The 17,386-nt window shown below is 42.0% G+C and overlaps 2 protein-coding genes across 5 annotated transcripts; both read right to left on the bottom strand.

The window, feature by feature from the left end:
• Positions 1 to 1,198: 1,198 nt before the first annotated feature.
• On the bottom strand, positions 1,199 to 10,472 carry vcp (valosin containing protein). The gene is made up of 17 exons (XM_028995483.1): positions 10,332 to 10,472; positions 8,870 to 8,981; positions 7,265 to 7,437; positions 7,022 to 7,164; positions 6,798 to 6,928; positions 6,284 to 6,415; positions 6,109 to 6,211; positions 5,481 to 5,614; positions 4,942 to 5,077; positions 4,464 to 4,576; positions 4,130 to 4,294; positions 3,892 to 4,014; positions 3,590 to 3,802; positions 3,203 to 3,511; positions 2,257 to 2,412; positions 2,013 to 2,167; positions 1,199 to 1,761 (listed from the first exon to the last, which is right to left on the bottom strand). Exons 1-17 carry the CDS (start codon positions 10,346 to 10,348, stop codon positions 1,656 to 1,658), a joined length of 2,421 nt encoding a protein of 806 aa, XP_028851316.1. The 5' UTR covers positions 10,349 to 10,472; the 3' UTR covers positions 1,199 to 1,655.
• A 512-nt stretch (positions 10,473 to 10,984) lies between these two features.
• Positions 10,985 to 16,172, bottom strand: fancg (FA complementation group G). 4 transcript variants are annotated; one of them, XM_028996650.1, is made up of 14 exons: positions 16,019 to 16,172; positions 15,855 to 15,939; positions 14,743 to 14,868; positions 14,167 to 14,354; positions 13,772 to 13,916; positions 13,566 to 13,696; positions 13,332 to 13,478; positions 12,753 to 12,913; positions 12,597 to 12,663; positions 11,993 to 12,333; positions 11,839 to 11,879; positions 11,584 to 11,745; positions 11,295 to 11,412; positions 10,985 to 11,197 (listed from the first exon to the last, which is right to left on the bottom strand). In XM_028996650.1, the coding sequence occupies exons 1-14, from the start codon at positions 16,103 to 16,105 to the stop codon at positions 11,086 to 11,088; spliced, it is 1,911 nt and encodes a 636-aa protein (XP_028852483.1). In that variant the 5' UTR covers positions 16,106 to 16,172; the 3' UTR covers positions 10,985 to 11,085. The 4 variants fall into 4 exon arrangements, with proteins under 4 accessions (XP_028852483.1, XP_028852485.1, XP_028852486.1 ...); XM_028996652.1 differs by having other exon boundaries at positions 16,071 to 16,163; XM_028996653.1 differs by having other exon boundaries at positions 14,743 to 14,849; positions 16,071 to 16,163.
• Positions 16,173 to 17,386: the final 1,214 nt, after the last annotated feature.

Below are 17,386 nucleotides of genomic sequence, written 5' to 3'. Positions count from 1 at the left end.
ATCCGCAGCTACATGCACCTGCTGGCTGGATGCAGTACTAATTTTTCATTTTTTAGCTTCACCCATTCACATGTTTCCATAACAAAATACCAGTTTTTTTGACAGCCACTTCAAAACCGCAGAACACCAAACACCATCCAGATGATGCCGACGGCTGCAGGAAACCTCTCAAGGACCTGGACAGCAGCTGCTTGGATGTCTACCTCATGCACTGGCCCATTGACTTTTGAGTTTGACCTTGAATCCCAAACAGCAAAGATGCCACTGACCGTCCCCTTGAGCAAGGTACCGTCCCCACACTGCTCCCCAGGTGCCTTTCACGGCTTCCCACTGCTCACCAAGGGTGATGGTTAAAACCATGTGCTGTGCTGCAGTTTATCAAAATAACAATCACTTCACTTCTTTACCCTTCCTTGTCAATGTCTTCACATCCTAAACAGGTCTTCGGCCTTGAAACGTGACATGAAGATTGTTGAATCTTTTGACCACAATGAACAGCTGATTATTACCACCTGTTCTGCAAGAACTGCATTTTCCCCTTCTGAATGTGTCGATATAACTCATAAATGCCTTCTTTTACAGATAAATGGCCAGGAAGTGTGCAGGGATGCAGGCCACCCCATGACTTATAGAACACAATTTTTTTTTTGCATAACCCAATCTATGCTCTGAAAAAATAAAAAAAAAAAGGTAATTACACCCAGTTTTTTTTAGTTCTTTTATATATAACAATTAACAGCTAGGTTTAGTTTCAGAATGAGAAGACCCTTCATGACTTAATAAAATTACAGTACACCACACAATGTCCAACACTGACTAAGGTAGCACATGACAACGCCTTAATTTTGCAATTCAGTCAATTGAGCTCCTGAGCAACATTTTACTAGCACCAAAAAAAAATTTAAATAATAATTTTGTATGCCACTCAAAAGTACATCCAATTACATGGATCTGTGAAGCTAAATTGAAGAAAGAAAAAATCATTTTTTCACAATTTATGTTGTATTGAACTGTTTGCTGCAGAACAGGAATTAAAATTGTGAAGCCTCAGTCACACAATTTTTATATAACAAAACTCCAGTTTTAGTATATAGAAGTGTAAACACTCCAGTTTACGTTATAACCTTCAAGAGCAGAAAATTGAGAAGAAGAAGAAGAAAAAACAAAAAAAAAAAAAAAAAAAAAAAAACTGTATGGCTCATTTTAGTCTGTGAACTTTATTTTAACATTTTCAAACTTGTAATACATTTTATGCTACATTCATAAAAAAAAATGAAGTAATTAGCATGTTTTTTTTCCTTTTCTTCTTTCAACAGGCTAGCATTAAATCCCATTACTAAAGCTGCTCGCATAGGTTGTGAAAAAAATAATGAAGTCACTCTACCATATATATTCACTGAAATTCACCCACCCACATCACGTGAAGGTCAAAATGTTCTGCAATAAATCCTTTCACAAACCAGAGCAAAAATACAAGCAGCTACATGCTTTCTCCAACAAGTGTGGGTATAGAGGAAAAAGAGGGAGGGAATAATAATAATTAAAAAAAAAAAAAAAAAGAAAACATTAAAGCACAGAGTCCTAAAAATGGTGGAATTTTAGTTGGTTCTTTTTGTACATTGTGGCCTGATCAAGTACATCAAGCACATGGTCTCCTAGCCGTATAGGTCGTCGTCATTATCCTCATTGTAGACGTTGTCACCGCTGACCCCGGCCGAGCCCTGGCTTGGTCCACTGCCACCCTGGTTGCTGGAGGGGAATCTTTTAAAGCACAGGACAACAGTTAGGGTTAGGTCACATAACATAAACACACTGAACTTGTACATGCATATCTTTGCATAAACAAACATTTGCAGTATTTAGGTTGGGGTTCAAAGTGGAAAAACATCCTGAACTCAAAACCACTGGGATTCGGTCATTGAGCAATTAACAAATACACATTTACCCATTACACAGACCAAGGACCTCAATCCTGGTGCAGCGCAAAGCAGAATAAAAAGAGGACTGTTTACCTGAAGCTGCCGAAGCCTCGGCTCTGCTGCAGGGTCTGTGCAAACATCTCGTATTTACGGATGTCGTTGTCACTGACAGAGCGACGAGCAAAGCGCATGGCCTCCTCAAAATGGTCTTTCCTGATTTCAGGAACTGGGTCATCTTCTTCAACCTCCTGCAAAGGGCAAAATACACACAGATAGACAATAACTACCGTAAACTGTCCAAAGGCTTTAAACAAGGTCAAGCGGTGACTGTCCCCACCATGGCTGAGGGGTTAGTCTGCCGCTCACGCTCCCTCCTGATCTCGTTCTCGATGGACTCTCTGATGGCCAGCTTACAAGCTCTCTGGCAGATCTCTGTCAGGTCAGCTCCTGAGAAGCCATTGGTCATCTTAGCCAGGAAGTCCAGGTCCACATCCTGCACAGAAAAGACAGCAAAATGTAAAGACAATTAGTCAATCATTTGAACATTTACAGCTTTTTAGGAGGGGTTTGAACCTTCTGGTTCATAGGCAAGTGTGTTATCCACTAGGCGACTACCACCCTCTACATGAAACAGTACAGATATAAAAGGTGTCCCATCATGAAATAATCTCACAAAGTGAGATTTTAAGATTAATACGAGTTCCCCTAGCCTGTCTATGGTCCTGTAGTGGCTAGAAATGGTGATATCTGTAAAAAGTGCTTTTGGTCATTCTGCTTCACAGTTACAGCTCAGATGGCCTGATCTGGAATTTGTCCCCTTATGTAGTCATAAGGGAAAAGGTTACCTCCCCTTTCTCATGCTTTGTCCACCCAGAGAATATCCCAGCCCTCCCCTAAAAAGTAGATCCACTAACAGTCATGGCTTCAAAAAGTGCAATGCATTGCAGTTGCTCCATGACAGGATGTAAAAATTACCACAAATGTGTATATATATTTTTTGTTCAGTCAAAACTTCCTATCTGGGCAAAACATTGTTGTTGGTGAATGGCGAATGCCTCCTCACTTCTATAGGCCGTTGAAAAGCTACAGACACCCAAACAGAGAGTCCTGGGGAAATCTCATTGTGCGACTGGCTAAAAGTGGCTGTAATTCTGCACCATGTATGAATTTCGGAAAGAGACCTCAGATACAGTATTAGGGGACCAACAAAACAGACATGAAAAAAAAAATTTAACTAAATAAATCATGTCATGGGACCTTTAAGAACCAAAAGAGCAGCACACCTTGGAGATGGGGGACTTCCTGAGGTTGGCTTTAAGAATGGCCATGCGAGATTTCTCATCAGGAAGGGGGATGTAGATGAGCTGGTCCAGACGCCCAGGCCTCAGGATAGCAGGATCAATGATGTCAGGCCTGTTGGTGGCGCCAATAATGAAGACATTCTTCTTGCTGGACATGCCGTCCATCTCGGTCAGGATCTGGTTGATGACCCGGTCAGCAGCGCCTCCACCATCTCCGACATTTCCGCCACGGGCCTTGGCGATGGAATCCAGCTCATCAAAAAACAGCACACAGGGCGCAGCCTGACGGGCCTGTAGACAGGGCGATAGAACACAAGGTTAAAGGGTGTCACGACAACAAAAACATCATGAACAAATTCAGCATCTTACCTTGTCGAAGATCTCGCGAACGTTGGCCTCAGACTCTCCAAACCACATGGTGAGCAGCTCTGGTCCTTTGATAGAGATAAAGTTTGCCTGACACTCGTTGGCAATGGCTTTGGCCAGGAGTGTTTTACCACAACCTGGGGGTCCATAGAACAGCACACCCTTGGATGGGGTCATGCCAAACTTGAGGAATTTGTCCGGATGCTCCACTGGGTACTGAATAGAGGGAAAACAAAGGGGAAGTTCTCAACCAAGGCCCTAGTCAAAAGTTTTTATGGGGGGGAACAATGTTGGTGCTGTCCTACCTGCACCAACTCCTGCAGCTCTCTCTTTACATCTTCAAGACCACCAATGTCCTCCCAGGTGATGTTGGGCACCTCAACCACAGTCTCACGCAGGGCAGATGGGTTGCTCTGACTCAGTGCCCACTACAATTCAGAAGAGATGATGTGAACATTTTGTGACTGAACACTGACAATGACCTTTAACCTTTAAAGCTCAGTGAAAGGTGTCCAAATTGCCTTAAAAGCCTGTAGAACTCACCCTGAAGTCATCCATGGTAACAGCCAATGAGTTCATAACCTCAGCATCAATAGTCTCATCCTCCAGGTCGATGAGGTCCATCTTCTTCCTGATGGCCTGCAGGGCTGCCTCTGAGCACAGGGCAGCCAGGTCAGCACCCACATGACCATGGGTCTCATTTGCAACCTGATTGATTAGACACCACATTTCAACTCACAAAGGGATGTGTACTTCACATACTATACTACAGTTATTGAAATTACGCTCACACACAGAGACATTTCTATATTACATACTTGTAAACCCATAGTTTCTGGATGAGCATTATATGACTTTCATTGGTGATTACACAGACCTGTTCCAGGTCAACGTCATCAGCAAGCTTCATGTTCTTTGTGTGAATCTGAAGAATCTCAAGACGACCCGTAGCGTCAGGAATGCCAATGTCCACCTCTCTGTCAAATCGGCCTGGGAAAGTATGAGAAACAGGTGATACAGGATGCAACTCAATCATTTTACCCCCCCCCCCCCCCCATCCAATTAACAAGAGCATATAACTTAACTATGAAAGTTTACACATAAAAAGACACATTTTTAGCACCAAATGTTATAATGCAACTAGTTTATATTCATTTTAAAATGAACTTTTCCATGTATGAGATTTGGTTGATCTGATCAACTCATCCGCAGCTCATGTTGAAGGTGTGATGTTTTAACATGCATTGAAAATAAAGATTTTCCATCCTATCGTTCCCTCAAATATCCCAATAGAATCATGTGGCAATATCAACACTTTATGTAAACCCTGCATATACAAAAGATTGTTATTTTACCAAATCGCCTGAGGGCGGGGTCAATGCTGTTGGGTCTGTTGGTTGCTGCCATGACGATGACATGAGCCCGTTGCTTCAGTCCATCCATCAGTGTGAGCAACTGAGAGACAATGCGCCTCTCAACTTCCCCATGGGTCTGTTTAGCACAGGGATTAGTCAGTCAAAATCATTAAAAAAAAAAAAAAAAAAAAAAAAAAAAAAAAAAGGATTTAGAAATTAAAACCTGCTCTCAAAAACAAAGCGTAGCACTCTATAAACTATTTAACCATGTAAACCTTCCCACATACACACAAATTCGAAAGGCGGAAAATTTTAAAGTCCATTTTGAGATTACATGATTTAGACAAACTGAAAAGCAGTCAGCACAATGGCAACAAGGTTTTATTCCAACCCACACCAAAATCAGGCGAACTACAAGACCTCATTGTGGGGTTTTTAAGGGAAGTCTACATATCTGGACCTAATCAAATACTAATTGTTACGGTGTGCAAGAACTGGTAATGAGAATTTCCCCATACTTCTGACTGACTAGGTCTCACCTTCTCTCTCTTGGGTGCAATGGCATCAAGCTCATCAATGAAGATAATGGCTGGGGCGTTCTTCTCAGCTTCCTCAAAAGCCTTTCTCAGGTTGCTCTCAGACTCACCAGCCAGTTTACTCATTATTTCAGGTCCTGACAAATAAATGATCAATGAGAACCCTGCTCATATAGACATTAAATATCTTTCACTCAAGGGAGTGCGTTAAATATATATATATAAACTGACTGCAGTGAGGACACTTATGACAAGGGAGAAAGAAGGGAAAAAAAAAAAAAAAAAAAAAGCCTGGTCACATATAATGATGAGTGAACTGGTCTGAAAAAATTAACAATGCTTGTACAGACTGAACAATAAATTATTTAATAATTTATACAGTTTAAGTGGCTACGGCTGGCTGTCATAAGGTCCTGTCATCTCAAACTGAATGTCAAATCACTTTGACACTCAACTCAAAGATAGTTGTATGTTTAATCAGTTTGTTAATTTAAAAATCCACCCAATATCTAATGTGCTAAAGTTACAAGGAACTACAATTAATATAAACGAGTAACAATGGGTCTAGACCCAAATGTTCTAAAATTTATTTGATCAGCTGCAAAAACATGGCATTTAAAGCTATGCTTACCATTAATTAGAAAGAAGAAAGCTCCAGTTTCATTCGCGACAGCACGGGCAATCAAGGTTTTTCCAGTTCCTGGAGGTCCATACAGAAGTATGCCACGAGGCGGCTGTGGGCGCACAGGCAAGAAGTTTCACTTTTACTTCACCTCCCTTCTCATCAAGCAGCACACAATGCTTACCTTCACACCAATGGCTTTGAAGAGGGCTGGATGCCTGAGCGGGAGCTCAACCATTTCCTTGATCTGAGCCAATTGCTTCCTGACCCCTCCAATGTCATCATAGCCGACCTCATTCAGAGATTCCTCCTCATCCTGAAAGGGGTACAAAGCAGTAAAATCATTAAAATCATACTGCTAATCAACTACACTTCAACCTCTAACCTGCATTTCTACGTTTGCAGTTAAAAATAACCTAGTAATGTGTAATTCGAATGATTTAGTCTGCAGGTGGAAAAAGAAAGCAGCCTAGACGGTCCAGCCTCTCCTTGAACCTAATGTTTACTTTAGTAAACGGAACATTTTTCATATTGTTGAAAAGCTGAAAGATTGGCCTAAAATTCAGCAGTGTGTTACAAAGACAAAATAAGCAGATGTCAGAATCCAGTAGGAAACTATTCTATTGCGTTAAGTAATACATGGGAAGTAAATGAGCAAACACAAGCTCATGTAAATGATGTGCAATAAGTTTTCCTACCTCACGCTTGATGGGCTCTCCCTCACAATGAATAACTGTGTCAGGTGCCACTATACAGTAGGGAGTTGGGTCTGTCTCCACCACCTTGAATTCCACGGCACGCATTCCTCCTCGGACCAAGAAAATGTCCCCTAAAATAATACAATTATTTTAAGATAGTAATAAGTCTGAATATTCAGCAAGGGAACAGATGTGGTTATAAATGGCTACAGGTATAATTTTACCTTTACGGATAGGCCGGTAAGCCTCAAGGAAGTACGGCTTGAGGTAGACCTCAAACAGGTTGCCAGTGATTCCTTCAACTGTGTCATCGATGGGAAGAACGTGAATGCGCTTTCCATACTTCACATCTGGACAAGGCTGGATGCTGAAATAAATACATAAACGTTAAAATCTCACTTTTTCAAGCACATTACAGGGTATAGAACAAAATTAAAAACCGGATAAAAAACCAGGTATTCAGAAACCTGATGACATCTCCAAGGCGGACCCTCAAGTTGTTACGGACCACCCTATTCATGCGCACTTTCTCGTCAGAGCAGGAATCATCAGAAAGAACAATGCAGACGGTCTCCCGCCTCTTCTTCCCCTTCAGCAGAACAGTGTCCCCCCTGAAGAGCTGCAGCTCATCCATTTTTGCCTGCACAAAAAACAAGAGTATTTGAAGGCAGCGATAATCAGTTAAGTTTGTACTTCCCAGATCATTTAAAAAATAAATAAAATCACAAGCATTGAAAGTATTCCAGTGTTAAATTACTGAAAATGCTGTTAAAACTATTATGAAAATTCCCCCCTTCTACATAGCAATATATTGTGGTCCCTTAATACTGTATCTGAAGTCTCTTTACGAAATTCTGCCATTGTGCAGAACTACAGCCACCTTTCCCCCAGGACTGTGTTTCTGTGTCTGTAGCTTGAAATGATAATGAGGAGGAAAGAGGCAGGAAGAGGAGGAGAGAGGCCTACAGAAGTGAGCAGGCGTTCACAGAACTGAGGAAGTAGTCTCAACATTTTTTTTTTCTTCAGGAAAAAGAACCCACACATACATTTTTGTGCTCATTTTCACATCGAATCTGGGGAGGTAACCTTTCCCCACAGAACCATAGACGGGCTAGATTATATTAAATAATCTCAAAAAGGGAATTTTTCACAAATCAGGGGAATCAGGGAATTTTTTACACAAATGGAGGGTCAGCCATTGCGTTGAAACGGATTTGGTTACAACCAGGGTTTCTGCAGGTTTAAGGAAGCAAAATGTAAGACTTTATAATTACTGAATATTTACATCAGTACAAATGCTCTCAATTGCTCTCAATACTGCAGCTTCATAAAAATAAAATCACTAGGATGGGTTTTATGGCACGTGTTACAAGCGAGCACACAGGTGAACTTGAACACACTGAGCAAGCGTGCAAGACCGATAACGAGCACATATATACAGTCACAATCACCTGACAACGATGACAAATCTGCAAATCAAATTAACAAAGAAAAACATAATACATTTATTTACAACATGCAAATAACCAATCACCAAAAAAATTATAAGCAGCAAATCTGCAACCTGCTCCCTGACTCCAGTCCAGAAGACGGCAGGAACGGTTAAAAGAATGGAGTGAGTCTGAGCAGCCGGTCTCAGTTTAGTCAGTTGGTAGTCTCAGGTTCGAACTGCACTTACTACCATTGCCTCCGTGACTAAGACACTTAACCCTGAGTGTCTCCAGGGGGACTGTCCCTGTCACTACAGATTGTAAATTGCTCTGGAAGAGAGCGTCTGATAAATGCCGTAGATGTACACGAGTGCAGAATTTAACACACAAAAATACATATTAGAAACTGGCTAAATTATTTAGTATGTTTAGACCTTTACCTCATTTTAAATGATATTTTAGGCCTCAAAAACCCAATTTAAGGACTTTTTAAGGATCTGCAGAAACCCTGTATGTGTTTCTCACTTGGCAACTCTGGTAAAACAATAATAATAAATAAATAAATAAATAAATTCATCCATGCACTCGAAACGAAACATGGATCTGAAGGAGACTCCATGCATCCTGGAAAGAACTTCTCACCTGTGAGAGTGACACCACACTGTTGTCTTCGTTGATGGACTCATCCACAATCAACCTGTTGGGTCTGTTCTTTTGCTTTAGAATCGCAGTGGAAAGGTCATCGTTTTTGGATCTAAGCAGGGTAAAAGGGGGAGGGGAAAAAAAAAATAAAGTGTTGCGTTAGTACAAACTTCTCCTGCGTGTTCAAGACCCAGGTTTCAGAGGTGAAGAATGTGAAAAAAAATTGTGAATGTGAAGAGGTGAAAAAAAAAAAAAAAAAAAAAAGTCCAAAGCGGCGTTTATTTCAACGACGTTTACTTCCATTACAGCCTCGCCATTGCAGTGTGCGCTACACGTGCTTTGCCAGCATTAAAAGCAAACCAACGTCAAATATAACATAACCAAGAGCGAAAGTTATGTCTTTTGGAGACCGTGTCACTATTTGCACGGCGGGCTGTGGCTCTTCGGAAGACGGCGAGACACGGTTAGCACCTCGCCGGCTAAGCTACATACCGAATGACACAGCAAATGCTTCGGGTTAAAACGAGTCGCCAGCAGACTGTCGCGTGTAATACAGTACGTGTTTAATTTAATATTACTTTTTTATTTTATCGACTGGTTAAGACCGACTGCTGGGGACATTTTCGCCGCGCCGGTTATTCGTTTAAAACGCCACGGCCGCGGGTAGCAGGCTAGCGTCTGACATTGCTTTCTGGCCGAATGACAACACACACAAAAGCTAGGCTAGCATTAGCATGTGCCAAGCGGTGGCCTGCAACGTCAGGTAAACACGACCGAATGAAATAAACGCGTTTTACTACAACAAGAGTATAGGCGTCATTATCAATCCAACATTATGGCGCACGGTGGTCGGAATACGATCAACTGGGAAAATAAAACACGGGATCTGCAAAAATGTATGGTTTCTACATCCAAATGAAACAGAGTAGGTAGTCGTAAAAAAGTTGTTTAAACGTTATTAGCCTCGAGAATTGTAGCTCAAAACAATTCCACGACCAGCCAAATTGAAACCAATAAATAATTCAGACGGCCGGCGAACGTTTCAGTTGCGTGTCCCGGTGAACCGGAGAGTGGGGTTTTAACGCATTAAAACGTCTCCAGTACAATAGGGGGTCCGGCGTGGTTTCTGTCGCGTCTGAAGTTCCGATGCCGGTAGGCCCGTCTCCGCCGAGAATGACTCGACAGGCGACGGCAAAACGACGGCGGAGAGAACACGTTCAAAACCATCGAACGGCGGAACGCGATTAAATTTCCCAGGGACGATGCTTGGTAGACGAGGCCCCCCCAACCACAACAAGGAGAGGATCACTGGCAATTTGTTCAGTGGGCCATTAATTAAAATGTAACATCGCTAGCCGATTAGCATAGCTTGATGGTAGCCTTCAGCTACATGCTAACCCACGGCCACGCAAAATGAGACCGAGCGACACGAAAATTAACAGCAGCGCAGGTGCACACTTACTCTCCCCCTGAAGCCATGTCGCTTCTCCCGAAAGATAAGTTAAATAAAGTTTATGCGAGAGGCTCTTGACCGCCAGCAACCTTCACGACGCTTCCCTGCCCTGCGCTGAATTTCTGAACGTCAGCTCAGCCTGCTGGCCTCAGAACTGCGACGAAGGATCTGCCCCCATGCGCCCCGAACAGCCAATCGGGCAAAGGGTTGGAATTTTCTCTTCGGCGATTGGCCGCCGGCGTGGCCTCGAACGACTGTGATTGGCTAGACTGCACAGAGTGTCAATGGTAACTCAGGGCTCTACAGAAAGAAACGGAGGAACTAGCCTGATTGGCTGAAGTCACCGCTATTATGTAAATCCTTCAAGAATTTCTAGAAAATTGCGACATGTCTCAACACTATTGGCTGTCATAGAAAACAAAAGAAATGTCTGTAAATCAAAAACTTTGAATTTATATTTATAGAGTACAATCAGCGAAGATAAACATTTGATAGACATTTTGGAATAGAGAATGGAAAATAATAATACTTTATACTATTAAAACTAAACTTGATATTTAGATCACATTACAGTAATAAAGTCCACGTTTATTTTTCTGATAAACTTCAGTATATTGTAAATGGACATTCATGTGACATTCATGTTTTTTTGTAATAAATAACACACAACACATTTGGGTTTATTTAAATTGAAACCTTCAAAATATTTTCATAAAAAAGCATAAAAAGAAGTCATCAAAAGCAAAGGAGCAACACAAAGTAATCATGCTGAAAGTCCACTAGTTTGACAGACCTCTCCCATTCTCTTCCTCAAGTCATTAAGGTCAAATGATAAACTGTCTTCAGAGAATCCTTGAAGGTATAGTGGGAAATCTCTAAAACACAAAACCAAATGCTTAACACACCACATATTACAAAAAAAAAAAAAAAAAAAGAGAACCCAAAAGGTGGGTTGAAATTTTAAAATATTACCCAGCTGACGGTGTCTCGACTGGCATAATAACACTCTCTTTCCAACATGTTATTGCTTCTTCTTTACGGCCTAGTCTCCAGTATACCTCAGTCAGTGCATATTGTGCATTCTGCAGCCCTAGTAACATCAGAGAGGTAACATGGTTCAGTACCTCATATGAATCGTGAGATCATGATAAATGAAGTTAGGACTAGTATTTGGTTTCATTTGTTTGCAAACAGCTTCATAAAAGGTTACTCCTGCCAATAATAATTGGCAAACAGGGAGTGGGGTGCTGACAGTATGAACCTGGCGAGGTCTGAAGGCTGAGCTTCAGGTCTCGAAGTGCCTCTTTCCACTGTCCTTGATCCATGAAGCACATCCCTCTCCCGGCCAACACAAGACCTCGAAGCCTCTGTAAGGTCTCAAACTTTGGAGGGTCCTTCTCTCCAACAGGCTGGCCAGCTATTGCTTTATCATCATGTAATAAACGACATATGGATCAGGTATAAGTAATCATATAAAATAAAAATAGATGCACTACAAGCAACAGGAAATGTTTACCTAGACGTTTTAAAGATACTTTTGCCAGCAGATTCAAACATCTGAAACACAAGAACCACAACTTCACAGAAGTTTATATATGAACAGAATAGTAGCGCATGAAAGAAAAAGAGCATTTTCATTCGTATACCCTCACTTATGAATTTTAATGTACCTGGAATAAATAGTGACTGACTCATTGGTTTCCTTCATCTGATAGTAGGCATGGCCTTGGAGGCAGTAAGATGCCCCCGCCCATAACACACAGTCCAGCCTGTCCAGCCTCCGGGACTCAGTAGATTCCAAGATTGATGGAACGGCAGGGGCAGGGAAATCTTCTTCAGCGAGAGGAACAAGCACCAGTTTTTCAGGAATAAGATCCGCAGTCTTGCTTATGACCTCTTCACAAACCGCTGCTGCATCCCAGAATTTTTTTGCACTCAGCATGGTAAATGCTGCCTCAAGGTACACTGCAGGAATCCTGGGAAACACTGCCACATTGCCTTCTGTGCACACCTGCAGATGTCCAGAAAATATATACATTACACAGTACTAGTAGTATATAGAGTACTATACTTTTACTAAACCATTCTTGAATTAAAAAAAAAATAATAATAATTTTCTTGAAAATATTTTTTAGGGGAAGGGTGGTGTTAGCCTAGTGGGAAACACCCTCGCCTTACTGATCGTAAGTCATCCTGGATAAGGATGTCTGCTTAATGCCATAACGCTGACTGGCATGAATTTGCAAATCAAGTGATCAGAATTTCAGAACTTACTGTCTGCATGAAATCTGACTGTAACAATGCCAAGAGATCCAGGTAGTGTTCGACTGCTTCGGAAAATCTGGTGGTGAGGAGGGGACAGATTGGGAAGTGAAACCTTTTGTGAACATAACAATAATCCCATTTTGCATGAACTGATCCAACACAAACCTGTTATGAAGTGCACATGCGTGTGCAAGAGAGTAAAGTATGTGCAGAGAAGATGGTGCAGTTATGATGGATTTAAAATATTTGCAGCTGAGGAGCATGTCCGAAGAGATGAGTGGAACTACAGCACTGGCTGGTGGAACATTGGAGCGAAGCGTTGTGGCCTGGGGTTGGTAAAAGGTCATTAGTTATACCTTTTGCCTTTTAACAATGTTGAAATAATGCTCTTTGTTTAGCTACAGTGTTCTTCTCACCCTTTCAATGGCTTGACTTCTAACTAAAACTATCAGCTATTTCCCATTAACCCTGGTTGGTGACTAGAGATTACTAGTCAGCATCATTCTATTAATTTATTTGTGACACCGATGTATCAAAACTGGTCATTTTTAGTATGGATTAAGAGTGTTTATAGGTGACATAATATCACAAGGGGTTAACACAATATACATAAACCATGAATAATGCATGAAAAAAATGTACCAATCCTCGTTTAAATAAACTTCTTTTTGATACACGAGTCATGTAATTGTGCAGGATGGTAAGAGTTAATCCAGGGTCATGACCTGGACATGACTGACTTACTGAATAAAGGAGTTGCAAAGCCTCAATTTCAGCTTCTGTCTTCTTCAAACCCCTGTATATCAGTGAACTCTGGTACAGTGCACTTAGGCAGCCAAAGTCCACCTCCAAAGCCTTTCTGTTGCACTGTAGGGCACTGTATGGTTGGTCCTACACCAAGGCCAAAAATAGTACTCTCTTATATGGACTGAATATTTCAGATCTACCTTAAACAAATGTGCAGTTAACGCGTCTTACCAACTTTGCAAAAGTAAGACCTGCAAGGGTATGAACCTGGGCGAAGAGTCTCCGAGGTGCAGGCAAGCATGTTGCATGTAGAAATGCCTGCAGCGCCTCTGCGTGAGATCCCTGCCTCAGTCTTTCAATCCCTAAGAAACGAGAACACATATAAACATTGCTGATGACTAGACCACCTGAAGTGTGCAAACCCTATTGGAAAGAACCTTGTGCCACGACAGTGCAGATGTGCAACAGATCCTTGAGAACACTTGTTGCCACAGCAACCAACAGGGAGCTTTTCTCGTCACTGGATAGCCCAAGGTTTCGAATTACAGTCATCAGATCGTCAGAAGGTGTCCTTGTTTCTCCCTTAAGTATAATTTAAAATGACACACAATGAAAATACTAATACATAAGCTTATGCACACACACAGTTCATATAAAATTATTTTATATGATAATTCTGTTTAAATTCCTAATCAACACATACAACCTATTTCCATTTTATTTACATGGCTTTCCAATGGTGTGGTGCATTTAAAAAGGTGAGGAAAGAAATCAATAGTATTCAAATATATAAACAAATATATGTCTGTGTTATGTTAAAAAAAATGCTCACCTGAGTCACAATCAGCAGCAGGCAATGAATGTTCTGCAGATGACCACTGGAGAGCCACAGTGCCCACTGTACACATAACAATTTGTGAACACAGGCGAGGAAACCTGCATCACTGAGGGTCTTCAGCACAAGACGCCACAGGGCAACCAGATCTGAGGTGAGGGCCTGACTGCCAAGAGCCTCCAGAGCTGAACAACAAGAGATTAACCAACAATCAATAAAAAGAACATTAATAATACGGTAGGTGGAGCCGTACTGCAAAATGTTGGCTCTGATATCAGATCAAAAGATCAAAAAGCCTAAATGAAAAAAAAAAAAATTACATTAATATTCCATGATGAAATAGTTAATCTCTAATCAAGCTGTTCCTACCAACGTCATTCAGCAGCTGGTTACATAACCTTGTGAAAGTGAGCAAGGTAATAAACAGACATATAGAGAGAAAGTGTCACTCAGCCATCAGGTTGTTGATAACTGTACAATGACTAAACATGTTTTACACGTTGCCCAACGTCTGGACTATGTGTGCATACGTTAAGCTATTCACTAACAAATCAAGAATTTGAATTGAATCACCCCTGATCAGAGTTCTGCTGAGGTTCTCCTGTACGTCGAAGTGCTGAGGACAGGTGAGTGAGAACAGGAAGGTGTTGTACACCAACGTCATCTCCAGCTCCACCTGACTGCTGACAGGAGGGACACCTTTACAAAGAGAAAGCATTTACAGCATTTATCAGACGCCCTTATGCAATCAGTAGTTACAGGGACAGTCCCCCCCCCTGGAGCAACTCAAGGTTAGTTAAGTATCTTGCTCAGGGACACAATGGTAGTAAGTGGGATTTGAACCTGGGTCTTCTGGTTCATAGGCGAGTGTGTTGCCCACTAGGCTACTACCACCACAGCAGCAACAATTACTGTGTTTGTTAACACAAGTCTGATCACTGATTATTTCTTAAAAAAAAAAAAAAAAAAAAAAAGACAACTGAAAAAAGAAGCAATAAAACAGGCCAAACAGAATCTAGTGCATCAGCAGATGTGGACTGGACTACATTATTTTTCAATTCCTTTCCTATTCAATCCCCGGTTCATTTTCGGAGAAACATCTAAATGAGCCTAAACTTTGAACAATGTTGTATATTTATACTACATCTACAGTACAGGCCAAAAGTTTGGACACACCATCTCATTTAATGCGTTTTCTTTATTTTCATAACCATTTACATTGGTAGATTCTCAATGAAGGCATCTAAACTATGAATGAACACATATGGAGGTGAAATAACTGAAAACATGTTTTATATTCTAGTTTCTTTGCTCTGGTTACTGCTTTGCACACTCTTGGCATTCTCTCGATGAGCTTCAAGAGGTCGTCACCTGAAATGCTTTTCCAACAGTCTTGAAGGAGTTCCCAGAGGTATTTAGCACTTGTTGGCCCCTTTGCCTTCACTCTGCGGTCCAGCTCACCCCAAACCATCTCGACTGGGTTCAGGTCCGGTGACTGTGGAGACCAGGTCTCCACCTTTTGTTACATAACTCCACATGTGTTCATTCATAGTTTTGATGCCTTCAGTGAGAATCTACCAACGTAAATGGTCATGAAAATAAAGAAAGCACATTGAACGAGAAGGTGTGTCCAAACATTTGGCCTGTACTGTATATAAATTTGAGTTCCAAAGAAACATGCTGACCGTGCATCTTCTGCAGCAGTTTGCAGCTCTTCTCGTAAAACTGCGTTCTCGCACTGTGCTCCGACTCCCCACGACTTTCACACTCCTGCGATCACAAAGCAAATGAAACGGCCCACTAGCGTGCGTTCAACTAGCAGCAGCCGCCTTTAACTTTGCATACAAACCCGCGCAGGTACCTGCCACGCCGTCACGATGGCGTTACTTTCGTCAACCCACCCGCGCAGCAGACCTCCACCGGCCCTGTCAGCCATGCCGGACACAAGCTGGCCGGCCCTGCCGCGCACCGCAACAAGTTCGAAGTCTCCTTCTCCGGCCCGGTGCTCTTGGCGGCAGGACGCGCGCCGGTTCCTCTCGACCGCCACCTGCTGCTGCGGAGGGGCATCGGAGGACAGGACGGCCGCCGGTCCTCCGCGAGCATTGGCTGGTTTGTTACCGGATAGAAAAACAACATTAGCACACAAGTTCACAGTGTCAGTCCGAGTTAGTACAACGACTGAAGGAATATGAAGAGGACCACGATGCACCGACAGAAGCTTCGTAATACATGCTGCACTGTTGATGATGATTACGCCGATTAAGATGATGTCTCCTTGCCCCAACCGCCTATGGTCACATATGCACAAGCCCCCTCGCCCATATTTACTGATATAAAAGGCAAACTCGATCCAGGACTGACACCATAGCTGTCCCTGTAACTACTGATTGTAAGTCGCTCTGGATAAGGGCGTCTGATAAATACTGTAAATGTAAATGACATAATTGACATAATGAATAACACTGCATACAACCAGACTTCGGGTGACACAAATGATTTTCAAATGATGCATTTACATTTACATTTACAGCATTTATCAGACGCCCTTATCCAGAGCGACTTACAATCAGTAGTTGCAGGGACAGTCCCCCCCCTGGAGCAACTTGGGTTAAGTGTCTTGCTCAGGGACACAATGGTAGTAAGTGGGATTCGAACCCGGGTCTTCTGGTTCATAGGCGAGTGTGTTACCCGCTAGGCTACTACCACCCTATGATGCACAATCCTGATGCAAGCCTGTCACAGAAATACAGATTTTTTTGGATGGGGGGGTAATCCAACATTCGGCTATTTGACTGGATATGAAGGTATGAACAACACTTGTGCAACACATGTGCAACACTTTTTGAGGATACAGGCTTGGCGACTCCAACCACAGGAACTATGAGCCTTTTATGCCCCACAGTTATAAAACACAGGTCTAATGTGTTTTATACATAATGACTGTACGTGTTTTGATTAAGAATATATTAAGCAGATATATGAACACATAAATAAATGAATTTGGAAAACATTTTCTCACATATTCTACTGCACACCAACGTCCAGGTCTCAGTGCCATCGCCATCGTGTGTTGACTGAACATTTTCATCTGAATGTAATCTGTATTCATCTGCATCACAACTACAATCGTGTTTTACCGACCACTTAACCCATTAAAAGCCTAGATCCCTTCTGCAGGACCAAAACGGACCAGATTATCCATGCAGAATGCCAAAGA

Source organism: Denticeps clupeoides, chromosome 11 (genome assembly GCF_900700375.1).
Source record: "Denticeps clupeoides chromosome 11, fDenClu1.1, whole genome shotgun sequence".
Lineage (NCBI taxonomy): Eukaryota > Metazoa > Chordata > Actinopteri > Clupeiformes > Denticipitidae > Denticeps > Denticeps clupeoides.
This window is presented reverse-complemented; position numbering and strand designations above follow the sequence as displayed.